A 23,053-nucleotide genomic window follows, 5' to 3' on the forward strand; every position below is an offset into this window, starting at 1 on the left:
TGACCATAGACTAACATGAGGCAGGTGGAGTATTTTTGCAGTATGTATGCTCTGAAACGTGCAGTTTTGGTGCAGATTTGCTGATCAAGATTTCCCTGCATAAAATGAAAAAGTAAATTGTTTTCAAATCTTCAATTGCAGATTTTGCTAAATCGTTAACCATACTGTACGTTGCGTGTGGATTTTTACTTTTCCCCATTGTAGTCAGTAGTGAGAATCCGCATATATTGCTCAACAAAAATTGACACGCTGCAAATTTTTAAGCGTACCTGAGTTTTCAAAAAAATTGCATAATGGCTGTGCTGCGCTTCATCACTGTGAAGGAACAGTTTTTTTTTGGGCTTCCTTAATGTCTTTTGCGGCCATGATCCCCTCTTTAGCTGCACAGCTAGATCGATTTCTCTCACAAGCAGGGGGCATCTCCCTTTTGTGGAAATCTACCAGCACTGTACTGCTGTGACACTTTTGCTTACTTCCCGCTACATTTGTTTTCAGCTCCAGAGCTTACAGAACAGATAAGGAGGGGGGATTCACACTTACAGACAGAGAAAGCTCCTGTGAATTCAGAAGCTGTGTAGAAGCAGTTCTTTTTATCAGGCTCAGGATCTCAGCTAGCTCTGACACGCCCCCGTATTCTGTGTATCTGTTATTAAATCACTCCGAGTTAGGCCTCATGCACACAAACGTAGCCGGCCCGTGCCCGTATTGCAGTCCGCAATATAGGGGCACCGGCCATGTGCGCACTATTTCACGTATGCGATCCAATCTGGAATATACGGTGCAGTTTGGAACAGAGGCACGGATCGGAATCCCACTGAAGCACTACTTTTTTTGCGGTGCGGACTGTCGGATGTGGATCACAGAACCCATTCAAGTGAATTGGTCTGTGTCCGCAGACAGCGGCCACACGGTCCACAGCATGGGCATGGCTGCCACACGGTCCACAGCATAGGCATGGCTGCCACACGGTCATGTGCATGAGGCCTTATGCAATGATGCTCAGTAATGGGGCAGATTTACCATTCAGAACTCTGGGAATAGTGGGTGGATACTTATTTTGTAATGGTGTTCATATTGTGCCATCCGCTTATTATTATATGGCGGCGCGCTATAAAAAATGATTATTATTATTATTATTATTATAAAGTCGTATGTGTAACCACAATCTCCATGTGCAGGATTTTCCAGTATGATTTGGTCATTTCCATTCCACGACACGCATTTCCAGTGCACTTGATTTATATTTTTTAACCCTCCTTCAATGAAAATAATTGGTGTGTTTCTCCTCTTTTATAGTGCAGAAGAATACCCACTACATGATGATTTTCGATGCATTCGTCATCCTGACCTGCATATCCTCCCTAAGTCTCTGTATTCGATCGGTGGTCCGAGGCATTCACCTTCAGAGAGTAAGTGTTTGGATGCAGCCATTCATTAGTCACTTCAGTTTATAGCCCTTTGAATGCACAAAAGTCACCAAATAAGTAAAAGGTTAGCTTTTTTTTGACGTGGTGGCGCTGTTGCATTGTTTTCTATGGAAATAAGTTATGGTAAAGAATAGAACTGCAAGTGATAAAAAATTCAAATAATCCCAGTTTCTTAGGCTTTACAGCCAGGCATGCTCAACCTGCGGCCCTCCAGCTGTTGCAAAACTACAACTCCCAGCATGCCTGAACAGCCTACAGCAGGGAATTGGGGGAGTTGTAGTTTTACAACAACTGGAGGGCCGCAGGTTGAGCATGCTTGGTTTACACCAACAGATTATCTGACAGATTTTCTGACCAATCATTGATCAGATGGCCTATTACATATTTTCTTATACACACCAACTATTGGTCTAATTGGACAGATATTGGTCAGATATTCTGTTGGTGTAATACAAACCTTAAACTATTGTTGTATAAAGAGATTGCTACAGAGATTATCACTACTCACATTCATCCTTGTCCCCGGTGAGGCTTGCAATCTACAGTAGATCCCTTATCTCACACGGAGAACGTACAGACTCCATCCATACCCTTTTTATGAGGCAACTTTGATCCCGCTGTCATGTTTCTCTACTCCACCAGCCTCTTGCAGATGCTCATTTCTAATCAACTTGAAATCTCTGCATCATATTTTGGGCTCAAGGGAGTGCTTTGTGGAGTGCAAACAGCGGGTCCGCGATATACGGGCACTGGCCGTGTGCACTAAGTATCACGGATGCGGATCCATTGACTTGAAGGGGTCCGCAATCTGGAAGCACTACGGATCACTTCTGTGGGATTTCAGTCCGTTCCTCTGCACTGCAAACAGTGCGGAACATATGTCGCAGTCACGAACCCATTCAAGTGAATGGGTCCGCAAACAGCGTGCACTTGGCCAGTACCCGTGCATTGCAGGCCGCTATTTGCGGTCCGCAGCATGGGCACGGAGCACACACGCTCGTGTGCATGAGCCCTATATTTTTTATATTCAAATGTATACTACTCCCATTTATTGAGCTCAGTACTAGCTGTATAAATCCATATAGGGCTCCCCCTAGTGTTGGCTGCATGCAGTCAGAATTATAAAATTCATCTGGTCAAAAACAGAGCTCCTCTATACAGATGTATTATGAAAGTTGCCCTAACATTTTGCAACTTAAGATTGAATATCACATATGAATGTAAAGCGGAAATAACCTTTTGGATTTAAAGTGGTTGTCTAGAATTAGTCAAGCGTCAAGTCTGGTATTTTTTTTCAGAAGTCAGCCATGTTTCTAATTCTAGGCAACTGTTTTAAGATCTGTAGCAGTCTGAGAAATGACTGAATAGACTTTAAAACAACTTAAAGGGATTTTCTGTTGATAGGTCATCCATACCAGATCGGTGAGGGTCCAACACCCGACACCCCCACTGATCATCTGTTTCCACTAAACACTAGACCGTGGACAGAAGGCTCCATCCATTGTATAGTCTTCAGCGCCGCCAGCAGGGCTGCGGGTGTAAGACCCCACCCATCGAAATAAGTCATTAATTTTTAAGTCCTGGGAAACCCGTTTAAAGGATTGTACACATTAAAAGAAAATGTCCCCCTCCCCAAGCAGGAATGGTGATAAAAATCAACCACCATTTCCAGCACCACCACTCCATTTTTCCCTATCGATATAGCCATGATGTCACACTCTGGACACCACTGCAGCCAATCACTGGCCACTGGCAAATGACAGCTGAGGCCATTGGTTGACTGCAGCAGTGTGCAGCCAGACACCGCCGGCGGGGAGGGTCTGAGCAGCCTTGGTGGGTAAAATAGGTAAGTGTGCTACTTTGTGATCAATCCTGCCCGGGGGAACATTTTTATTACTCAGACAATCCCTTTAAGAGAAGAAGGATTTATACCGTTTTTATGCGTTTTTTACTGTACCGTTGATATTCTTGTGTCTGAAGTTCCTCTTTGATCTTACCTGTATCCTAGGAATATGTCAGCTTCATCCAACAACGATTCTCAAAGATGGTGCCCTGGTCGGACCGGTTGGAGTTTGTCAATGGCTGGTACATCTTAATCATTGTGAGCGATATCCTGTCCATCGTGGGCTCCATCCTGAAGATGGAGATCCAGTCAAAGGTAAGTGTCCGTATTCACCACATCTTGATAGGGATGAGACATAGGCTGAGAAGTCTAGTAAGCCTCTTGTACCACTGTACAGCTTCTCCATTACTCCATTCTCAGCTTCTCCAATCCTCAGTTGAGAGCTTTTATGTTACTCAGGTGATTTTTAGGGGCTTAGTTATCCCAAAGAAGAATTTTATGAGATTTTAGAATATGTCCTACCTCTAATTAGTGTGGGTTCACCTGATGCTGTCATATAGCTCCCATATAACTACACTGCGTGCAGAATTATTAGGCAAATGAGTATTTTGACTACATCATCCTCTTTATGCATGTTGTCTTACTCCAAGCTGTATAGGCTCGAAAGCCTACTACCAATTAAGCATATTAGGTGATGTGCATCTCTGTAATGAGAAGGGGTGTGGTCTAATGACATCAACACCCTATATTAGGTGTGCATAATTATTAGGCAACTTCCTTTCCTTTGGCAAAATGGGTCAAAAGAAGGACTTGACAGGCTCAGAAAAGTCAAAAATAGTGAGATATCTTGCAGAGGGATGCAGCACTCTTAAAATTGCAAAGCTTCTGAAGCGTGATCATCGAACAATCAAGCGTTTCATTCAAAATAGTCAACAGGGTCGCAAGAAGCGTGTGGAAAAACCAAGGCGCAAAATAACTGCCCATGAACTGAGAAAAGTCAAGCGTGCAGCTGCCAAGATGCCACTTGCCACCAGTTTGGCCATATTTCAGAGCTGCAACATCACTGGAGTGCCCAAAAGCACAAGGTGTGCAATACTCAGAGACATGGCCAAGGTAAGAAAGGCTGAAAGACGACCACCACTGAACAAGACACACAAGCTGAAACGTCAAGACTGGGCCAAGAAATATCTCAAGACTGATTTTTCTAAGGTTTTATGGACTGATGAAATGAGAGTGAGTCTTGATGGGCCAGATGGATGGGCCCGTGGCTGGATTGGTAAAGGGCAGAGAGCTCCAGTCCGACTCAGACGCCAGCAAGGTGGAGGTGGAGTACTGGTTTGGGCTGGTATCATCAAAGATGAGTGTGGCGAAACCAACCTCGCCACGGTGTTTTGGAGAGGACTGGCTGCTGGCCTCTTGCCCCTGGATTATGGGCCATATACTAACTTTTAAACCCCTGAACCGATTCAAGTGAATTTTGGATAGGTTTGTCCCCACGTTATACTGTTTGAATTAATGTAAGTTATATGTATGGCCAATGTAAACTCACAAAGTTGTAACAATTTATAATAAGTGTAACTTGTCAGCTTGGGAGGAAATGCTGGGTGTGTTTCTATTGTGCCATTGTCCCATTGTGTGTTTAAATGGTGATGTCTGTTCTGTTGTCTGCGCATGTGTATTGGCGATCTCCCTTTGTCCTCAGAGATAATTGGATTGCTCTTCAGGTTGTCTGGACAGAGAGGAGGAAACCATGATGCATTGTGGGGATATGTTGTCCTATGTCAGTCTTCATTCTGGTCCTCTGGGGGCGTGAACGATTGGTTGCTGTTGTATCATTGTATGTGTTGTAAATTACTGATTGGTTGTATTTCAAACCCCTGTGGGCAGTACTATGTTTGTGGTTTATGAATAAAAGAGGCTGTACGTGAAGTACAGTCAGACCACTGCTTGACCCTCAAAACTGAGCCTTGTCTCGTTATTGGGGGGATTCACTGTATGCTGTTAGAAGACCGATTGCCAGGATTGTATGCTTTTCCTGTTCGTCTGCTAGCAGCTATTCGTGAGGTTCCAGTTTGGAGTGCTACATTGTATCCAGTTCGGGAGTTTGGTGTTCTGCAAGTAGCTGTGCCTGTCTCTCAGAAAGGGGCTTATCGCCTAAACGGATTTTAACCCCTTGTCTGCTGAAACGGTCCGTTACAATGAGCTTGTGGGGCCTTTTCGGGTTGAGGATGGAGTCAAGCTCAACTCCCAGTCCTACTGCCAGTTTCTGGAAGACACCTTCTTCAAGCAGTGGTACAGGAAGAAGTCTGCATCCTTCAAGAAAAACATGATTTTCATGCAGGACAATGCTCCATCACACGCGTCCAAGTACTCCACAGCGTGGCTGGCAAGAAAGGGTATAAAAGAAGAAAATCTAATGACATGGCCTCCTTGTTCACCTGATCTGAACCCCATTGAGAACCTGTGGTCCATCATCAAATGTGAGATTTACAAGGAGGGAAAACAGTACACCTCTCTGAACAGTGTCTGGGAGGCTGTGGTTGCTGCTGCACGCAATGTTGATGGTGAACAGATCAAAACACTGACAGAATCCATCGATGGCAGGCTTTTGAGTGTCCTTGCAAAGAAAGGTGGCTATATTGGTTACTGATTTGTTTTTGTTTTGTTTTTGAATGTCAGAAATGTATATTTGTGAATGTTGAGATGTTATATTGGTTTCACTGGTAAAAAAAAAATAATTGAAATGGGTATATATTTGTTTTTTGTTAAGTTGCCTAATAATTATGCACAGTAATAGTCACCTGCAAACACAGATATCCCCCTAAAATAGCTAAAACTAAAAACAAACTAAAAACTACTTCCAAAAATATTCAGCTTTGATATTAATGAGTTTTTTGGGTTCATTGAGAACATGGTTGTTGTTCAATAATAAAATTAATCCTCAAAAATACAACTTGCCTAATAATTCTGCACTCCCTGTATAATTACTTACCCTATGCTGCGGTACAATACGGTGTGGCTTCTGTTTGCTCCTAGGTTTCACGTTTCAAGGCCCCATGCACACGACTGTGTCTTTTTTCCGAGACCGTACGAACGCACCACAAAGATAATGTGGATTGTAAGTGGGTCTGCACCGCGTTGTGACGTGCACACAGCCTTTGTCCATGCTTTGCGGATCTGCAGTTTGCGGTACGCAAAACGGACATGGTCATGTGAATGGGGCCTAATTTTGGAACGTGTGATTAGATGTCATTAGACAGAACTCTTCGAACAAAGTCATCTACTGATGCAGAAAGCATCATCTGTACAGACGACACGCTGCTCCATTTGACTACGTTCTCCACCGTTGGCATAGAGCACGGTTCTAATATTCTTATAGTGCGCCATCTATATTTTTGGCGCTTGCTACATCTGTATAAGAAGCCTCAATCGGTGAAACAGAACTCGCTTAATGACCTTCATAACGCTATTGTGAACGGAGCAAAACATACTACTGGATACCACTGTGCATCTAGTCCAGTTTTCCTGTAGGTAAACCGTGCAGAAATGAAAATGTCCTTTTAAAATTGCAAAACCTCTTTTCTCTGTTTGTCCGTGGTATGATGTAGTTTCAGGTGGGCGGCACAGCTTGTGCATGTACTTACCGGTCACCCGATTAAGGCTAATGACTGTCATTATCATCACAATTCGCTGCATGACTGGCCCTCTTGCCTGTTGTTATCCATCTGTACATAGTGTCCATTACCAAAATGCTGTCCTTCCATCTGCTCTGTAATCACTGAAATGACAATGATAAAAAAAAAAAAATTCAATTTTGCTGATTTGTGTCTACAGCGCCTGTGCAGACCTATGTGTTTCCGTAGTTGCCTCTGCGAGGTCTGATCCTGCGGTCACACTCCACTCCCTCTGCTTCCTCGCTTGGAGTTGATACGTTGCAGATTTTTCTTCCGGATTATGTGGATGGATTTCCGTAGTTTGTTACCAAATCTCATCCACATGCTGCTATAATAAAGTACGGAATTTGCGCAGAAATTGACCTGTGGGGCAGATTTTAAATCTGCAGCATGTCAGCTGTGAATTTCATCCTTTGCAGCTAAAATCCATGTCCGTAGGATATTATATCTCCTTATGGAGAGTGCCTAATTGGCGTGAGGAGTCTTATAGGCCAGGCAATGCTGAGAAGAGGGTATGCAAATCACCTCTTAGTTCACGCCAATTAGATGCTCTCCGTAAGGAGATATACTGTAGTATCTCCCAAATCCGGACCTAGGCCTCTCACCCATTTAAGCCAGTACTCTCCGCTTTGCACTGATGAGGGGTAATCACCATGAAACAGCTGTCTGCAGATGAGGTGCTGGCTTAGTTATTACCCAAGTCATGTCTCAAAGCATGTTTTAAAATGTCAAACAATGACTTGTAAGATAGCTGCCTTACATCTGGGGGCATTAGGGGCAGAGCTTGCTAACAGCTGATTTGCATACCCTCTTCCAAAAATTCCAGAGGAGAATTGCCTGGCCAATAAGACTCCTCACGCAATCAGGCACTCTCCGTAAGGAAATATAGTATCCCCCGAATCCTGACCTAGGCCTCTCACCCAGTTAAGCTAGTACTCTCTGCTCTGCACTGATGAGGGCCAATCACCCCTAAACAGCTGTCTGCAGATGAGATGCTGGCTTAGTTATTATCCAAGTCATGTCTCAAAGCTTTTTTTTTTTAAAGTAGAACATTAATAGCTGCCTTTCATCTGGTGGAATCAGAGAGGCAGAGCATTTTAAGCGCTGATTTGCAAAATCCATGTGTAACTCATAGCGGATTTTGCCACAGATTTGCAGCAAAATCGACAGCATATTTTTCTTCTCAGCTTGCGCCCAATGAAATCTGTATACATTTGGTAAAGTATATGTAAAATCATGATGAGTACATCTATCTCCAACAGAGTCTGACAAGCTATGACGTCTGCAGCATTCTTCTGGGAACATCTACCATGTTCGTCTGGCTCGGTGTCCTTCGATACTTGGGACTTTTCAAAAAATACAATGTAAGAACTGACTGTTCCATTTGATTATAGCAAAATTTCCGAATGGAAATATTTCAATTAATTTAATGTCTACGGGTGCTGGTAAACCCTCTCCCAAAGTCTGCTCTTGGATGAAAACATACTTTGGATTACTTTTAAAGGGGTTTTCCAGGATCCTGATATTGATAGGTCAGGATAGGTCCTTAATATGCAATTGGTCAAGGTCAGACACCCTGCACCCACACTGATCAGCTGTTCTCTGCAACCTCCATCGCTGGAACTAGCACTGTGAATGGAGAGGGAACCACAGCTCCATTCAAAGTATAGTGGCCATGCTGGGGTACTGCAGCTCAGCTCCCATTGAACGGAGCTGCATCCTAAAAGCCAAAACTGTCTGCGCTGGCAAGGGGTTAAAGGGGTTGTCTCACCTCATTGGTGGCTTCTGCGTGGTGGCAACTCTTGAACCTGCACGTATCTCTAGGACAGAGCTCCCAAAGTGCACAGGAGCGCACCACGCATGTGCAATAGGCGCCTCCCCCTATATAACGTGTCCCAGGTGTAGGAAAGGCTGAGTATTATGTTGCGGCCTAAAATGTCTATTTGTGTGTCACGGTGCTCCTACCTGGATACTGCTGGACCCCAGGCTTTGTCTGCAAAGCAATAAATAAAGGGAATAATTGAGGGATTAAGGAAGAACTTGAGTCCAGACCTTGAGATGAAGTTCAATGGCAGCTTTACTTGAGTAAACGTTTTTCCAAAGCAGATTTCAGGCTTTATCTTGGTTCCAGCAGGCTTCAGCATTAAAAGGCAGGCAAACTCAACTCTGTATGTATATCTGACTCTATTGTCCTTACAAACTTAATTAGTGTCTTTGCTTTCTTTGTGATGCTGTGCTTCACTCTTTGGTTGGGCTTATGTTCAGCCAAGGGATGTAGTAGAATCCGGTGAGTTCCAACGTGGAGTCCCTACCAGCACACACACTACCACTAGCACTAGAACCAGTTCTAACTGGTCCCCACCCTTCCTCCAGGAAACAGGGCTCGCCCACTTCTCTCCAGAGGGGGGGTTAGAATGGAATGGTTAGCTCCATTCTACATAATTACAACTCTGCTGGGTTTGCAGCCACCTGCTGGTGAACCAGGCATATTACATGTTATAAGCAGTTGCAAACATTATTATAGATGCACATTATGGAGAGGACCTGAAAAATAATGCATAGATGACTTTATGTTAGACCATTAAGGACAGTAGCAGGGTGTAGGAGTGGCAACACCACTCGGGGGTGTTACACATGCGCGGCCTCCCTCCATTCATTTGGCTCCGTTATTTTCGGCACCTCCATAGAAATGAATGGAGCGGTGGCTACGCCTACGCTGTGTGCTATCCATTAATTTCTATGGGACTTCCAAAAATAGCTAAGTGCGCCTCTCGGCTATTTTCAGCACTCCCCTAGAAATGAATGGAGTGCAGCCGCGCATGCGCAGTGTGCTCCTGTTCACTTTGACGCTCTGTTCTAGAAATAGGTGCGGGTCCCAGAGGTATAACCCGCAGCTATCTGACATTGGTGGCAAATCCTAGTGAAAAGCCACCAATGGTGGAGGTGAGACAACCTCTTTGAGCTCTTTATATTATCTATTATTTTATTTATATAGCACGGACATATTCTGCAGCGCAGTATACCTACTATCATCGGTACCTGTCCCCATTTAAAATCTAAATTCACCTTTCAGTATGATTTTATTGTGTGAGAGGAAAGGGGGCATTGAAGGGGAGAACAGATTCCTAACCACTGAGCCACCATGCTGCTCCACCTCTGAGTGCTAGTATGTGGTTGTCAGGTCATATGTTTAGGAAACCATTAAATCCCATTATGTTCCACAGATGCTGATCCTGACGCTGAGGCTAGCGCTTCCGAACGTCATTCGGTTTTCTTGCTGTGCAGCCATCATATATCTAGGATATTGTTTTTGTGGCTGGATCGTATTGGGACCTTACCACACCAAGGTAATTTACCAGCAGGTCTGCCTTTGGCCATCCCTTACCCAGAATTCTGTTAACCTGAGCGCTTTTTCTTCTGCTTCAGTTCAGGTCCCTGAACATGGTGTCAGAATGCCTCTTCTCCCTAATTAACGGAGACGACATGTTCGCCACGTTTTCCATCATGCAGCAGAAAAGCTTTCTGGTCTGGGTGTTCAGCAGGGTGTATCTGTACTCCTTCATCGGCCTCTTTATATATATGGTCCTCAGTTTGTTCATTGCGCTCATAACGGACACGTATGACACCATCAAGGTGGGTGGCATTCTGCATTCCTTTGCTTGTAATGGTTAAAAGGTTTATCCTACAATTAATGTAAAAAAAATGAATATCAGGCATCATATAGGACATGACAGCCTCTTCCTAACAAAGCTATAACCAGCACTGTACCTCACATGGATCCAGAGATTTGTTCAATTGTTCTGGTTGGCACCTCAGGGGTGTGGCTTTCTCAGAAGGGCACGGCCTTTCTGCCGCAGCTCACTCCCTATCACAGCTCAGGGGTGAGTCCTTTTCAAAGCAGCTCACTCCCTATCACAGCTCAGGGGCGAGTCCTTTTTGCTGCAGCTCACTCCCTATCACAGCTCAGGGGTGAGTCCTTTTCGAAGCAGCTCACTCCCTATCGCAGCTCAGGGGTGAGTCCTTTTTGCTGCAGCTCACTCCCTATCACAGCTCAGGGGCGAGTCCTTTTTGCTGCAGCTCACTCCCTATCACAGCTCAGGGGCAAGTCCTTTTCGAAGCAGCTCACTCCCTTTAACTGTCATAGATTCTAACAGCAGATACAGCTAAGGATGGGACTGAGCATGTGCGACCACCTCAGCAATGTTACTAAGGTGGTCAGAGAAATAAGAAAAAGAAGAAACAGCAGGTGGTGCTATACAGATACATTTCATTATTTTCTTAATAAATTTCCCCATTTACTATAGCGTTCAGTTTCCCTGCAGCGCCACCATAGGGGAAATGAAGTATTACACCGTGCCCATTCGTCCCTTTCATGCTACCTCATATTTATGTATATTATACAGTTATGTTTCATTATCCTCACTCCTTGAAAGGTGTAACATTTAAATTTTCCTCTTCTATAGAATTACCAAAAAGACGGCTTTCCAGAGTCCGACCTTCGAAGGTTTGTGTCAGAGTGTAGGGATTTACCAACGTCTGGACGTTACAGAGACGCTGAGGAAACCACTCTTTCACTGTTCTGCTGCTGTAAACGGTGAGGATTTCTTATACAAGGAAAAATAGTAGAAAAAAAAAAAGATAGTTTGTTGCTTCCATCAGTGAACGCTCAAACTAGTGATGAGTGAATCAAATTTATTCAAAAATCAGCCTCCTTGAGCAGAGATTGTCTGGCCTCGCTACTAAAGAGACTCCCCCTCTCCCCCTTGATGGACAGGGACGGACATCTCACCTGGCCCCATCAATGTTGCTCCGAGTCACGGCTCAAGCGCAGAGGATCTGCTGCTGCTGCCACCTGAGCAGTGCAGATGCCGACTGCATGTGCCGCTCACCTCTGGGCACACCTGGAAGTGGAGCGGCGCATGCACAGTTGGCATCTGCACTGCTCAGGTAGCAGCAGCAGATCCTGTGCGCTTGAGCCGTCATTCGGAGCAACGGCGCAAGATTGACAGGACCAGGCAAGATGCCTGGTGCAGTCAATGAAGGGGGGGGGGGGGGGGGGAGTCTCTTGAGCAGCAGGGGGCCAGCACTTCGCGGCTGATTTTTGAACAGATTCGATTTGCACAAATGCACTCGCTCATCACTACTCACAACCAACCCTTCTAACGGAGGCCCAAGGAGTGGCGTCCCCAACCCACAGGGTCACATTTGTAACATTGTATAGCATTCGGTACACTTTTTGTGCAGTGGACCCCATGTTCAGGAAAGTGCAGTCTGCTGCGTGTTCCTGTACAGCTGCGGACCGCGGACAAATTGAAAACGATGGGCCTGCAAATGCAGATGGCACACGGACTGCATCCATATTTTGCAGATCCGCGATTTGCAGACCACAAAACGGATGTGATCGTGTGCAAATGAGCTGCAATACCAGGCGCAGCCCATGCACAGGAGTGGCGCTCTTTCTGAAAATAACTCTAATCTCGGAGTACCCCCTAAATAACTCATGGCTACTGTATATTCATTTGTGTATCTTTTTGCTTTTTCTGTACAGGTAGAATCGATGAGGACCGTAGTGCGTCACTGGATACAAGCACAGAAACAAAAAAATCTATTAAAGGAACTCTAACTCTTAAAGTGCATCCTAACAAGAAGTGCTGCTACTGTCTTTCTTTTCACATACCTCCGGAGGTTCTCAGAAGTGGAGATAAAGGAAGGGACTTTTCTGGATTTCCTGAAGTGGTGACAGTGAAGAACGCTACAGTCAGCCTGTCCCAGACCTGAGATGGCTGATATCAGTGTAAAGTGCACATAGACTCTAAATGTAGGGTCCTTATACAATCCCTCTGTGATTTGGTTTCAGAACATATTTCCCAATAAGTATGGTTTCCATCAGGCCTCATCCTCATGACTGTATCAGTCTTGCGGTCCTCAAATCGCGGATCCATAAAATACAGATGTGGTCCGTGTGCCATCCACATTTAAAAAAAAAATTTTTTGCAGACCCATTGATTTCTGTGGGTCCGTGGTCTGCATTTTGCAGACATTTTCTACCTTTTTGCGGAACAGAGAAACAAATGCAGAAAGAACACGGATGATCTGTGTACTTTCCTCATCCGTATGTCCGTTCTGCAAAAATATAGAACGCGTTCTATACTTGGTCACAAAATGTGGATCACGGATCTAATGAGGTCAAAGGGCAAAAAATGCAGATGCAACGCGGATAATAGTGGTCGCCATATGAAGAATTTTATGTCCTTGAGAATCAAATCTGTTTGGGTGGAGTATGGGCCCTTTTACAGGGGCCAATCATCAGGAATGAGCGCTCACGGGGATCATCATGTATCATCAGTCGGTGCCGGATCTGTCCGTAATGTCATAAAGTGCAAGTCAGTCAAAGCAGTGCAACGTGGCGCCACGTGTATCACAATGGTGCACTTGGCATAGGATATTTGGTGCAACTTGCTAGACATACACTTGGCCTGCTCGTACCACCTCATGTTAAAAAATTGTGCACGTCTTGAATTTGGCGCAGTTTAGGACTCCTGTTATCACGCCCCATTCTCTTCAGAAATTTCAGAACTGTCGAGCCAAGTGTAGAAAATGTCGAAAAGCACATAATAAATTTGGCGCATGACCTGTACACATTTGGCACATTTTACTTTGTAATGTTAATTTTTTTAAGACGCTAAGAGTATATTCACACACACAAGTGTATGAAGGACAAAGGAGGATCAGATCCAAAATACGGATATTTTCCGTGTCTATTCCACAGAACAGGACAGGTTCTATAATTTGTGGAATGGCCACGTGGATCCACAAAAAATACGCACGTGTGCATGGCCCCATAAAAATGAATTGTCCATCGTGCTAAATGCGGATAGCACATGGAAGAAAAATATGGTTGTGTGCATGAGGCCTAAGGCCTTGTTCACATTTCCATTTTTCACTGATGTGTGCTGTTTTCACATACCCATTGTTTTTAATGTGCCTGTTCATACATCAGTACTTTTTTTACTGACCCTCGGTGAGTGAAAAAAAATCACTGAGACATGTATTACTTTGGTCTGTGATTCGGGCCAAACATGCCCATTGAAGTCTATGGGTTCGTGAAAATCACAGACACAACATGGATGGCATCGGTGTTGGGTCTGCGTTTTTTACTGACCACTGGTAGGAGATGCTTTTGAAATAAATGTTCAGCTAAGCAGTGTTTGTGGAATACGGATGACACACGGAAGGTAAAAAACAGACACACGGACATCTTCACGGATGAAACACGGACTGTTTTTTTTTTTCACGGTTGCGAAACGGACATGGAAGTGTGAACCAGGCCCTAAGGGGGAAAAAATAAAGTAAATGTTTTACCTGTAAAAACCTGCTTGGAAAACTATGGTCAAAACGCTGGCTTTTTTATGTATTTTTTTTTTTTAACCACACCAACTGCGACGATAATGTTTCTGATGCCCTACCGCCATTAAAGGGATTGTCTGAGATACGTAAAAATTTATGACATCACAATGATGACATGCATGTGATTGGCTCCTGCGGTCACGTGCCTTATATATAACTGCATGTCGCCATTGCAGTCTGTAAAGATGCAGCGGCAGGAGGACCAGATTGGCGGCACAGAGAATGGCGCTGGAGATGAGGTAAGTATACCGTCATTTCTTTATTTTGCACCATTCGGGGAAAACCCCTTTGGTTATCAAAATATTTCTGCCACAAAATCTGCCGCGTGTGAAGGTGCCCTGACAGTTGCATGTTATGAGGCCTAAAAATAATAATATATATATTTTTTTAAAACAAAAAATAATTCTAATCACTACCATTTCTCCAGAATAAGAATACACAATTAAAAAAATTAACATAGGCATCACTGCGTCCCAAAATGCCAATACTTAATATAAAAATATTTATCCCATATGGCAAATAAAAAAAAATCTAAATGGCAGATTCACAATTTTTTTGATACTTTAACTCCCCCCCAAAAAATTGACACACACACTCCAAAATGGTTTTAGTAAAAACCTGCCGATCACCCACAAAATCTGCCACCAAAAACGACCTGTTTTCAGATAGTAATATGCTACAGATTTTTCCACCGTGGATTTTGCTGTGTGAACTTTTTTTTTGCAACAGTATTAGGGCTCATGCACACAACTGTATGTATTTTGCGTTCCTCAAAAAACGGATCCGCCAAAAATACGGATGACGTCCGTGTGCAGACTTCACTACTGGTTTTGGCTCACAATATGGGCTCATGCACACAAACGTATTTTCTTCCCGTGTCTGTTCCGGGTTTTTTTTGCGGACCGTATGCGGAACCATTCATTTCAATGGTGCTTTACCACTTCTGCACATTGCTACTGTCTCCTATGGTTAACCACGTGTCATCCTATGTATTCATTTCTAGGTCCTGCAAAATGTGTGTTCATATTTCTTATTATGTAACTGTTATGTTCACGTGTAATATGCCTGGTTTACCAGCAGGTGGCAGCATAAATAGCAGAGCTACAGGTACCTAGAGTGGAACCTTCCTTTCCCCAGTCGTCTCCATGACACCACATCCTGAGACTGTCTTTCTCTGATAGGACAGGAAAAAACACAGAGAGGTTTAAAACCCCACCCCTTCCCTCCATCGCCAGTGGAGAGGAAGCACGAGAGGTGTATGGAGGCTCTATACGGGCCCACCTGCATGTTTCAGGCCGAGGTCGGGTCCGTAGGTTCGGCTCTCCCTCCTCCTCTCATGGCCTGTTCTCGGACGCAAACGGTTGCGCTCCCTGCGAAGATCCCGTCTGCGGCGGTCCAGGGTGATTTCATGCAGAGGGGAAAGGAAGATGGCGGCCGGAACGGCACTAAGATGTGTTCCCTCCGGCCGCTGGCGCATGACGTCAGATGCTGGGGGCGGAGCCGGACGTCGTTACGTCATCATCAAGCGCCGCAGGTCCTGGAAGGGAAAAAGGCGTCCGATCAGCGCCTGCTCTCACCCAGAGAGCTATCACTGGGACTTTGGCGATTGGGGAGCGAGCATGAGTGCCCCCATTACGCCGGGCTCTGGAGCCGAGCCTGCATCAAATCCAGGAACCGTGAGTAGCCTGACTTCAGGCACATGGTATTCATTCATTTTCCCTGGTTAGCTGATCCTTCTCTCCCTTATACTTCCAGGGAGAAAAGGATTCTGCTTCTGCTCCTAAGAAAACAAGAAAGTGCGGAATATGTTATAAACGGTTGCCCAGTACTGGGTCTAAACCCTTATGCAAGGAGTGCACTTCCAATATTGTTAAAGCTGAATCCTCTAGTTTTCTTGCAGATATCAGAACTTTAGTAAAGGAGGAGGTCCAGTCCGCTTTTGCATCTAGAGACCCAGCTCCCACTAGGATCCCTCCCCAAGGCATTCGCGATACTCGCAATCCGGTTTCAGACTCAGACTCTGATGTGTTAGAAGGCTCAGAATCTGAGTCTATACTAAAACCGTACGCATCTTCGGATGAAGATAATGAATATAAAAGATATTTATTCAATCCAGACGACATTGAGGAACTCATAAAAGCTATCAGAGCTACGATACAAATGGAGGTGCCAAAAAAAAATAAAAAAAATAACAAGACGGCACAGGAGGAAATATTTGGCGGGTTGGGGGAAAGAAGAAATTCTGTATTCCCGGTACCAGATAATGTGCAAAAATTAATTAAATCAGAATGGGAAAAAACAGACAGAGGTTCTTTTATTCCCAGAGGGATCAAGAGGTGATATCCCTTTAGTTTGGAAGATTGCACAGATTGGGAAACTATCCCCAGAGTGGATGCACCTGTGGCAAAGGTTAAAAGATACTGCCCTACCCTTTGAGGATTCGGCACAACTTAAGGATCCCATAGACAGGAAGGCTGAAAGCCTTCTAAGGAAAACCTGGGAGGCCACAGCGGCCCTTCTTAAACCTGGGGTAGCTTCCACATGCGTAGCCAGGACCTTGAATCTATGGTTAGAACAACTTGAAATTCACCTGGTCAATAAAACACCTCGAGATCAGATTCTTGAGAGTATTCCCCTGTTAAAGATGGCTACTAGTTTTTTAGCTGACGCAGCGGCAGAATCCGTGAAGCTCTCAGCCCGTACGTCTTATCCAACACGGCAAGGCGAGCTTTGTGGCTTAAGGCTTGGTCTGGGGATATGTCCTCCAAAAACAAACTTATCTCCCTTCTTTTTAGATGTCGCCACGAATAAAAAGAAAGGTTTCCCAGAAGAAAATTATAGGTCGAAAAGACAGAATTTTCGTGAAAACCGAGGGAAAACCGGGAGATGGAGTTACGCAAAAGGGGGAAAAGGAAGGAATTTTCTATTTAACCTCAACAGAGGAGAACCCTCCTCTACTAACCCCAAACAATGACGCCAGACAGGTAGGGGGGAGACTCAGCTCCTTTCTAAAAACATGGGAGCAGGTAACATCAAACACATGGGTACTAAACATTATAAAAGAGGGTTACAGGATAGAGTTAGACTCTTCCCCTCCACAAAAATTTGTCATCACCAACCTTCTCCCCTCTCAGCTATGTACCTTAAAAAAAAAAAAAAAAGACATAAGAGATTTACTAAGCTTAGCCGCTATAGAACCTGTTCCGGCAAATCCATTAGAACAGGGCCATTATTCCCATTTATTTATAGTAAAAAAGCCAAATGGGAAATCACGGGTCATAATAAACTTAAAACCATTGAACAAATACGTCACGTATCAAAGGTTTAAAATGGAGACTCTAAGATCGGCGGTAAAACTAATAAAAAAAGACGCCGCAATGGCCTCGATCGATTTAAGAGATGCGTACTATCACATCCAGATACACAGGGAATCGAGGAAATTCCTGAGATTCGCAATCCGATGAAAAGGTCAGATCCAACATTACCAGTTTACGTGTCTCCCCTTTGGGATTTCTGCAGCACCAAGAATATTCACGAAAATCATGGCGGACCTAAGGCAGCAAGCAATCAACGTCATCCCATACTTAGACGACCTTCTGATTGTTGCAGACAACAAGGTTCTATTATCAAGCCACATTCAAACAGTTCTGAACCATCTCTAGTCCCTGGGATGGATCATCAACTGGGAAAAATCAGACCTATCTCCAAGCAGTCAAAAAATATTCCTAGGGATATCCTTGGACTCGATATTTCAAAGATCATTCCTGCCACCTGCGAAAATAAAAAAGCTACAAATCCTATTAAAGGAATTCAAAAAGAGAAAATTCTGCTCCATTCGAACAGCAATGAAAGTTCTAGGCAGCATTTCTTCATGTATCCCGGCAGTATCGTGGGCTCAATTTCATCTAAGACCCCTACAAAAACTCATCTTATCCAGATGGAACAGATCTCAAGCAACGATAGACAAGCAGATCTCAAATTCCCTTAATTGGTGGCTCAAAAACAACAACTTAAAAAACGGGGTATTCTGGAATCAGGATCGTCCTTTTGTAATTACAACAGATGCCAGCCTTCGGGGCTGGGGAGCTGTAACTCAGAACGAAACTTACCAGGGGAAATGGACAGTTTCCATACGACAGCAATCCTCGAATTTCAGGGAATTGCGAGCAATTTGGGAGGCTCTAAAAGAAACGCAGCATCTCTCATCAAACCATCACGTCCAAGTTTACTCAGACAACTCAACAGCAGTGTCATTCATTCAACATCAAGGGGGGGCAAGACATCGTCCACTCCAGGATCTGTCGAACAAAATATTTTCGTGGGCAGAGGAAAAAATAACATCTATATCAGCAGTCCACTTAAAAGGTTCACTAAACATAAAAGCCGATTATCTGAGCCGTCATGCTCTAGATCCGGGGGAATGGAGATTATGCCCGGAAATTTTCCAGATGTTAATACACAAGAGGGGGGGAGACCATCAATAGATCTATTTGCATCACGAGTAAACCGCCAAGTGACTACATTTTTTTCTCTCAACCCAAGGGATTGTCCAACGGCAGTGTATGCATTCAATCAAGACTGGACAACGCGCCTAGTCTATGCATCATCTTCTTGTCCAGTTAGAGCGGAAAAGGAAAGGAACGCTCCTATCTGGGGGAAAGTCTAGCCCTGCCCACAGGGAGCGATATTACAGCGCAAGGAGAGGAAGTGGCAGCTCCTCCCCTGAAGCCCCTCCTTCTTCACCAGTCGTCATGGCCAGTGAAGGAAAGAGCAAGATGGCGCTCCTGAAGCCAGATTGGAATAACATGTGCTGCGGCGATGAACTGCCAAAATCGTGTGGTACCTAGCCCGAGGTACGGTCATCCCAGATTGTCCGGACCCAAGCCGGGGTTCCGGAGCTTTTCCCGTGCCGGCTGGCGCAGCAGAGGCGGCAGGAGTTACCACTCCGCCGCCCAGGAAGCATGGCTCCTTTGAAGGCCTGAACCCTACCGTGCCTAAAGAGGTGACGGCCCACGCTAGAAACATGTGGTAATACAAGCGGGTGTTAGAAGATTGGGCCATCCAAGTGTGGGACAGGCCACAGCCTCGAGATCCTCTCCTGGAGCGAAGAAAGGGCTCAGTGGTGTGGTTCTTGGTCCAGCGAGGCAGTAGTTTCCTCCTGGATGAAAACACTGGTAGAGAGCTCTTCATGTCCAGAGGCCGGACAGACCTCTCATTCAACTCTCCAGCAGCTCTAGCAGTGAGGAGGATCTGAGGTCCTTCCTCTAAGGAGCCTCTTTCAGCATCATCTTCATCTAAAGAACCAGTGACTTCTGGGAGCCACTTTGTGGACTGGACCTAAAGGGTGAGGGCCTGTGGGCATTTTATCTGTTTTTACTTTTCAGTTTGCCCTTGTTTTTGCCCTCACCCGGATGGCCATGTTAGTTAGGACTCCCCCCAATTATCAGCTAAATCCAAGTTGCGTACGGTTACGCATCATTCCTTTTCCCCCCCTTTTCAGGTTATTTGGGAGCCCCCTTTGCCAAAAAGGTTCTCATGACCTGTGCTGCTATACTTATACCCATATGGATTACAAATGACTTTGCTGTCTCATGAGGATTACAAATGACTCTATTACCTCATTTGGATTACAAATAATGACATTACTAGTGATGATCGAGCACCTAAGTATTTGGGTGTTCGGCCCGAACACATTGCTATATTCGTGTGCTCGACCCCGCACTCGAGTATAATCGAAGTCAATGGGAGACAACCAGGCACCCTTCCTTTTACAGGAAAAATTGTTAGGAAACATTCTTTCCTGTATATTCAATTGTATATAAAGTGCAAGTGCAGCAAAAAATTACAAGCAAGAGGCACTCTGATACAACCTGTATATCACATAAAGGAGGGCCTCATTCACATTGTGGTACAATTGTTCAGGTAGTGGGGCTCCTACACTCATAAAGTCTATACACTAAGTGAAAGGGCTGCCAAAAATTACAAGGAACCGGCACTCCAATACACCCTTTATTACACATGAAGGAGGGCATCATACACAGCCTTGGAAAATTATGATTGATGGCCTGCTGGTGACCCTCAAAAACATTTGGAGCAAGGGCTTGCTGATCTGACCTTACAAAACATGAGGGGCGAGGGCCTGCTGCTGAGCTGACGCTCTAAAACATTATATGCGAGTGCCTGCTGGTGAGCTGACGGTCTAAAACATTATGTGCTAATGCATGCTGTTCAGCTGACGCTCGAAAACATTATATGCGAGTGCATGCTGTTCAAATGACGCTCTAAAACATTAAATGCGAGTGCATGCTGTACAGCTGATGCTCTAAAACATTATTTTCAAGTGCATGTTGTTCAGCTGACGCTCTAAAACATTATTTGCGAGTGCCTTCAGGTGAGCTGGCACTGTGACACATTATATGCGAGTGCATGCTGTTCAAATGACACTCTAAAACAATATATGCGAGTGCATGCTGTTCAGTTGACGCTATAAAACATTATATGCGAGTGCATGCTGTTCAGCTGACGCTCTAAAGCATTATATGCGAGTGCATGCTGTTCAGCTAACCCTATAAAAAAAAATTGAGTTGAGGGCCTGCAGTTGAGCTAACCTTATAAAAAAAATTTGAGTGGAGGGAATATATACAATCTGGAGGAGGAGGAGAAAACAAGATTCAACCATATACTCTTTTTTTTGTGGTGGAAAAGGTGCATGGGAATACACTACAGTAGATTGAGTACATTATAAATGATAGATTGAGATTGCCTTTATGTTCATCATCAGCTCAGCTCTGCTCTGGCGGAGTTGAGAAGTCAGGGGCAATCCAGGCCTTGTTCATTTTTATCTGAGTCAACCTGTCAGCATTGCAGTGGACAAGTGCAGCACGCCAGACCTGCAGGGTATTGCGAAGTGAGGTCACGGTTATGGGCAATCAAGGGTTACTCACTGTTCATAGGAGAACCCTGGGCAGGCATGCGGCAGTGAAGGAGAGGCTGACACAAAGTTCCTCTGGGGCACACTCTGTATATAGGGACCAGGCCTGATGGTGGATGAGGTGCCCTGGATGTTGCAGGTGTTTTGAGTGCCTGGGGCAAGGTCCCTTTAAGAATCGTGACGCCAGTGCCTGTAACGGTGGCACACCGGTTTTCAGTAGTAATAAGTGTGGTACACAGGTGGTATAGTGAACCAAACGTTGCTTTACTTTAACAGTCCAAACTTTGTACAGATGGTAAAGTTCTTGAACATGCAGCAGTTTACAAATAGCATGAGCAGGCTTTTCATTAATGGCAGGCAATGTACTTGGCAAGATACTCAGAGGGTAACATCAATATTCACAGACCAGGCTGCACTATTCCTCAGATATCCTGGCTGTCTGTATCCCAAGGCCCATGTGCCCTAATGCTGGCTTTTATCCTTGGTATAAATCCTCCTCAGGTATATATTCCTTGCTTTTACTTAATGATCCCTTCTGCCCTTCCGCTTACTTGTTTAGCTGGGTTTCTGGCTCTGCTCTGCTTTGATGAGATAACTGCAGTTCTCTCCCAGGAGGCAAACACTTCTCTTGGGGTGATCTTCTGAGCTAACATAGGCTCCTTATCTACAGACAGGCTATAATCCTTCACTAGCCTCCTGGTAGCAACTAGCAGCCTGGACTATCCAGCTGCATGTCAGGAGGAGGCCCTCAGCATATCTCTGGCTGGTGCCCTCTCACTTCTGTCTCCACAGACTCCTGACTACAGACTAACTCCTCCCTGTCTGGGCCTGATCATTTATACTAGGTGCTCCCTATCTCCCTCTAGTGCCTAGGATGCCTAACTACACCCTAATAGGCCTGCTATGCATGTCACAGGGGAAATATACATGAAAAAGCACATAGAAAATACATTAACATACATGGTCAAATATAATATTACTGTCCCTTAGGAGTAGGAGTAACACGTGACCCAAATGACCCTTGTGTACTGCCCACCCCTACCTAGTGGGACACTACACAAGCGGATACGCTTATCTCTTATAATGCCACCAGCAGCACTAAATACACGCTTAGACAAAACGCTGGCGGCAGGGCAGGCTAGCACCTCCTATGAAGTGCCTTTTGCACGGTGGCATTAGAAGAATTTTGATATCTCTGACTTTGAGTCTAACCAGACTGTCTGTTACTCTGTAATTCCTCTAGCGCCGTTCTATGGAAGCAGTAGGTTTAAAGAGCACACCAAATGCTTGAAATAACTTCTTTATTAACTTCATCTTTTCTTCATATATAACACTGCCGCCTCCGCAGCAGATAGTCCATATACAAAACACGTGTTGAAAAGATATCACAAAATAGCGGTTTGATTAAGATGGTGGTTCAACTGTTCAATCTTGTCATTCAACATAAAATGGTATATATATTTCTCTCTTGAGTATCTGTACTGTCACTTTAAGTTATTTAAGCACTTTATGTTCTCTGTGAGAGGTATATCTAAGATTTGACCGATAGTTCTACAGATCTGTATGCAATTTGTATGGATTGCTATTTGTATGCTATTTGTAGTTTGCAATTGGTGGAACTGTAAGTAAACAAATATATATCTAGTTCAGTACACAGTTCTAAACACAATACTAACAATATGAACATTATATAACTGTTTTAAATACCTATTTTGGCCTCTTGTTCCCATAAAACTCAGCTCTCAGTGGAGTGAATGTCTCTTCAGCTCCT

The 23,053-nt window shown here is 44.5% G+C and overlaps 1 protein-coding gene across 3 annotated transcripts in view; it reads left to right on the forward strand.

The window, feature by feature from the left end:
• MCOLN3 (mucolipin TRP cation channel 3) overlaps positions 1–13,596 on the forward strand; it is a 37,019-nt gene extending 23,423 nt beyond the window's left edge. For 2 of the 3 annotated variants that reach the window (XM_040407927.1, XM_040407925.1), the window contains exons 8-14: positions 1,297–1,409; positions 3,436–3,585; positions 8,207–8,308; positions 10,169–10,291; positions 10,371–10,577; positions 11,408–11,538; positions 12,493–13,596. In XM_040407927.1, coding sequence (XP_040263861.1) covers positions 1,297–1,409; positions 3,436–3,585; positions 8,207–8,308; positions 10,169–10,291; positions 10,371–10,577; positions 11,408–11,538; positions 12,493–12,496 — 830 coding nt within the window. In that variant the 3' untranslated portion in view covers positions 12,497–13,596. Of the gene's footprint in view, positions 1–1,296; positions 1,410–3,435; positions 3,586–8,206; positions 8,309–10,168; positions 10,292–10,370; positions 10,578–11,407; positions 11,543–12,492 lie in introns of those variants that run through there. The other variant, XM_040407926.1, reaches the window with a different exon arrangement.
• The last annotated feature ends 9,457 nt before the right edge of the window (positions 13,597–23,053 follow it).

This window comes from Bufo bufo, chromosome 9 (genome assembly GCF_905171765.1).
Source record: "Bufo bufo chromosome 9, aBufBuf1.1, whole genome shotgun sequence".
NCBI classification, from domain to species: domain Eukaryota; kingdom Metazoa; phylum Chordata; class Amphibia; order Anura; family Bufonidae; genus Bufo; species Bufo bufo.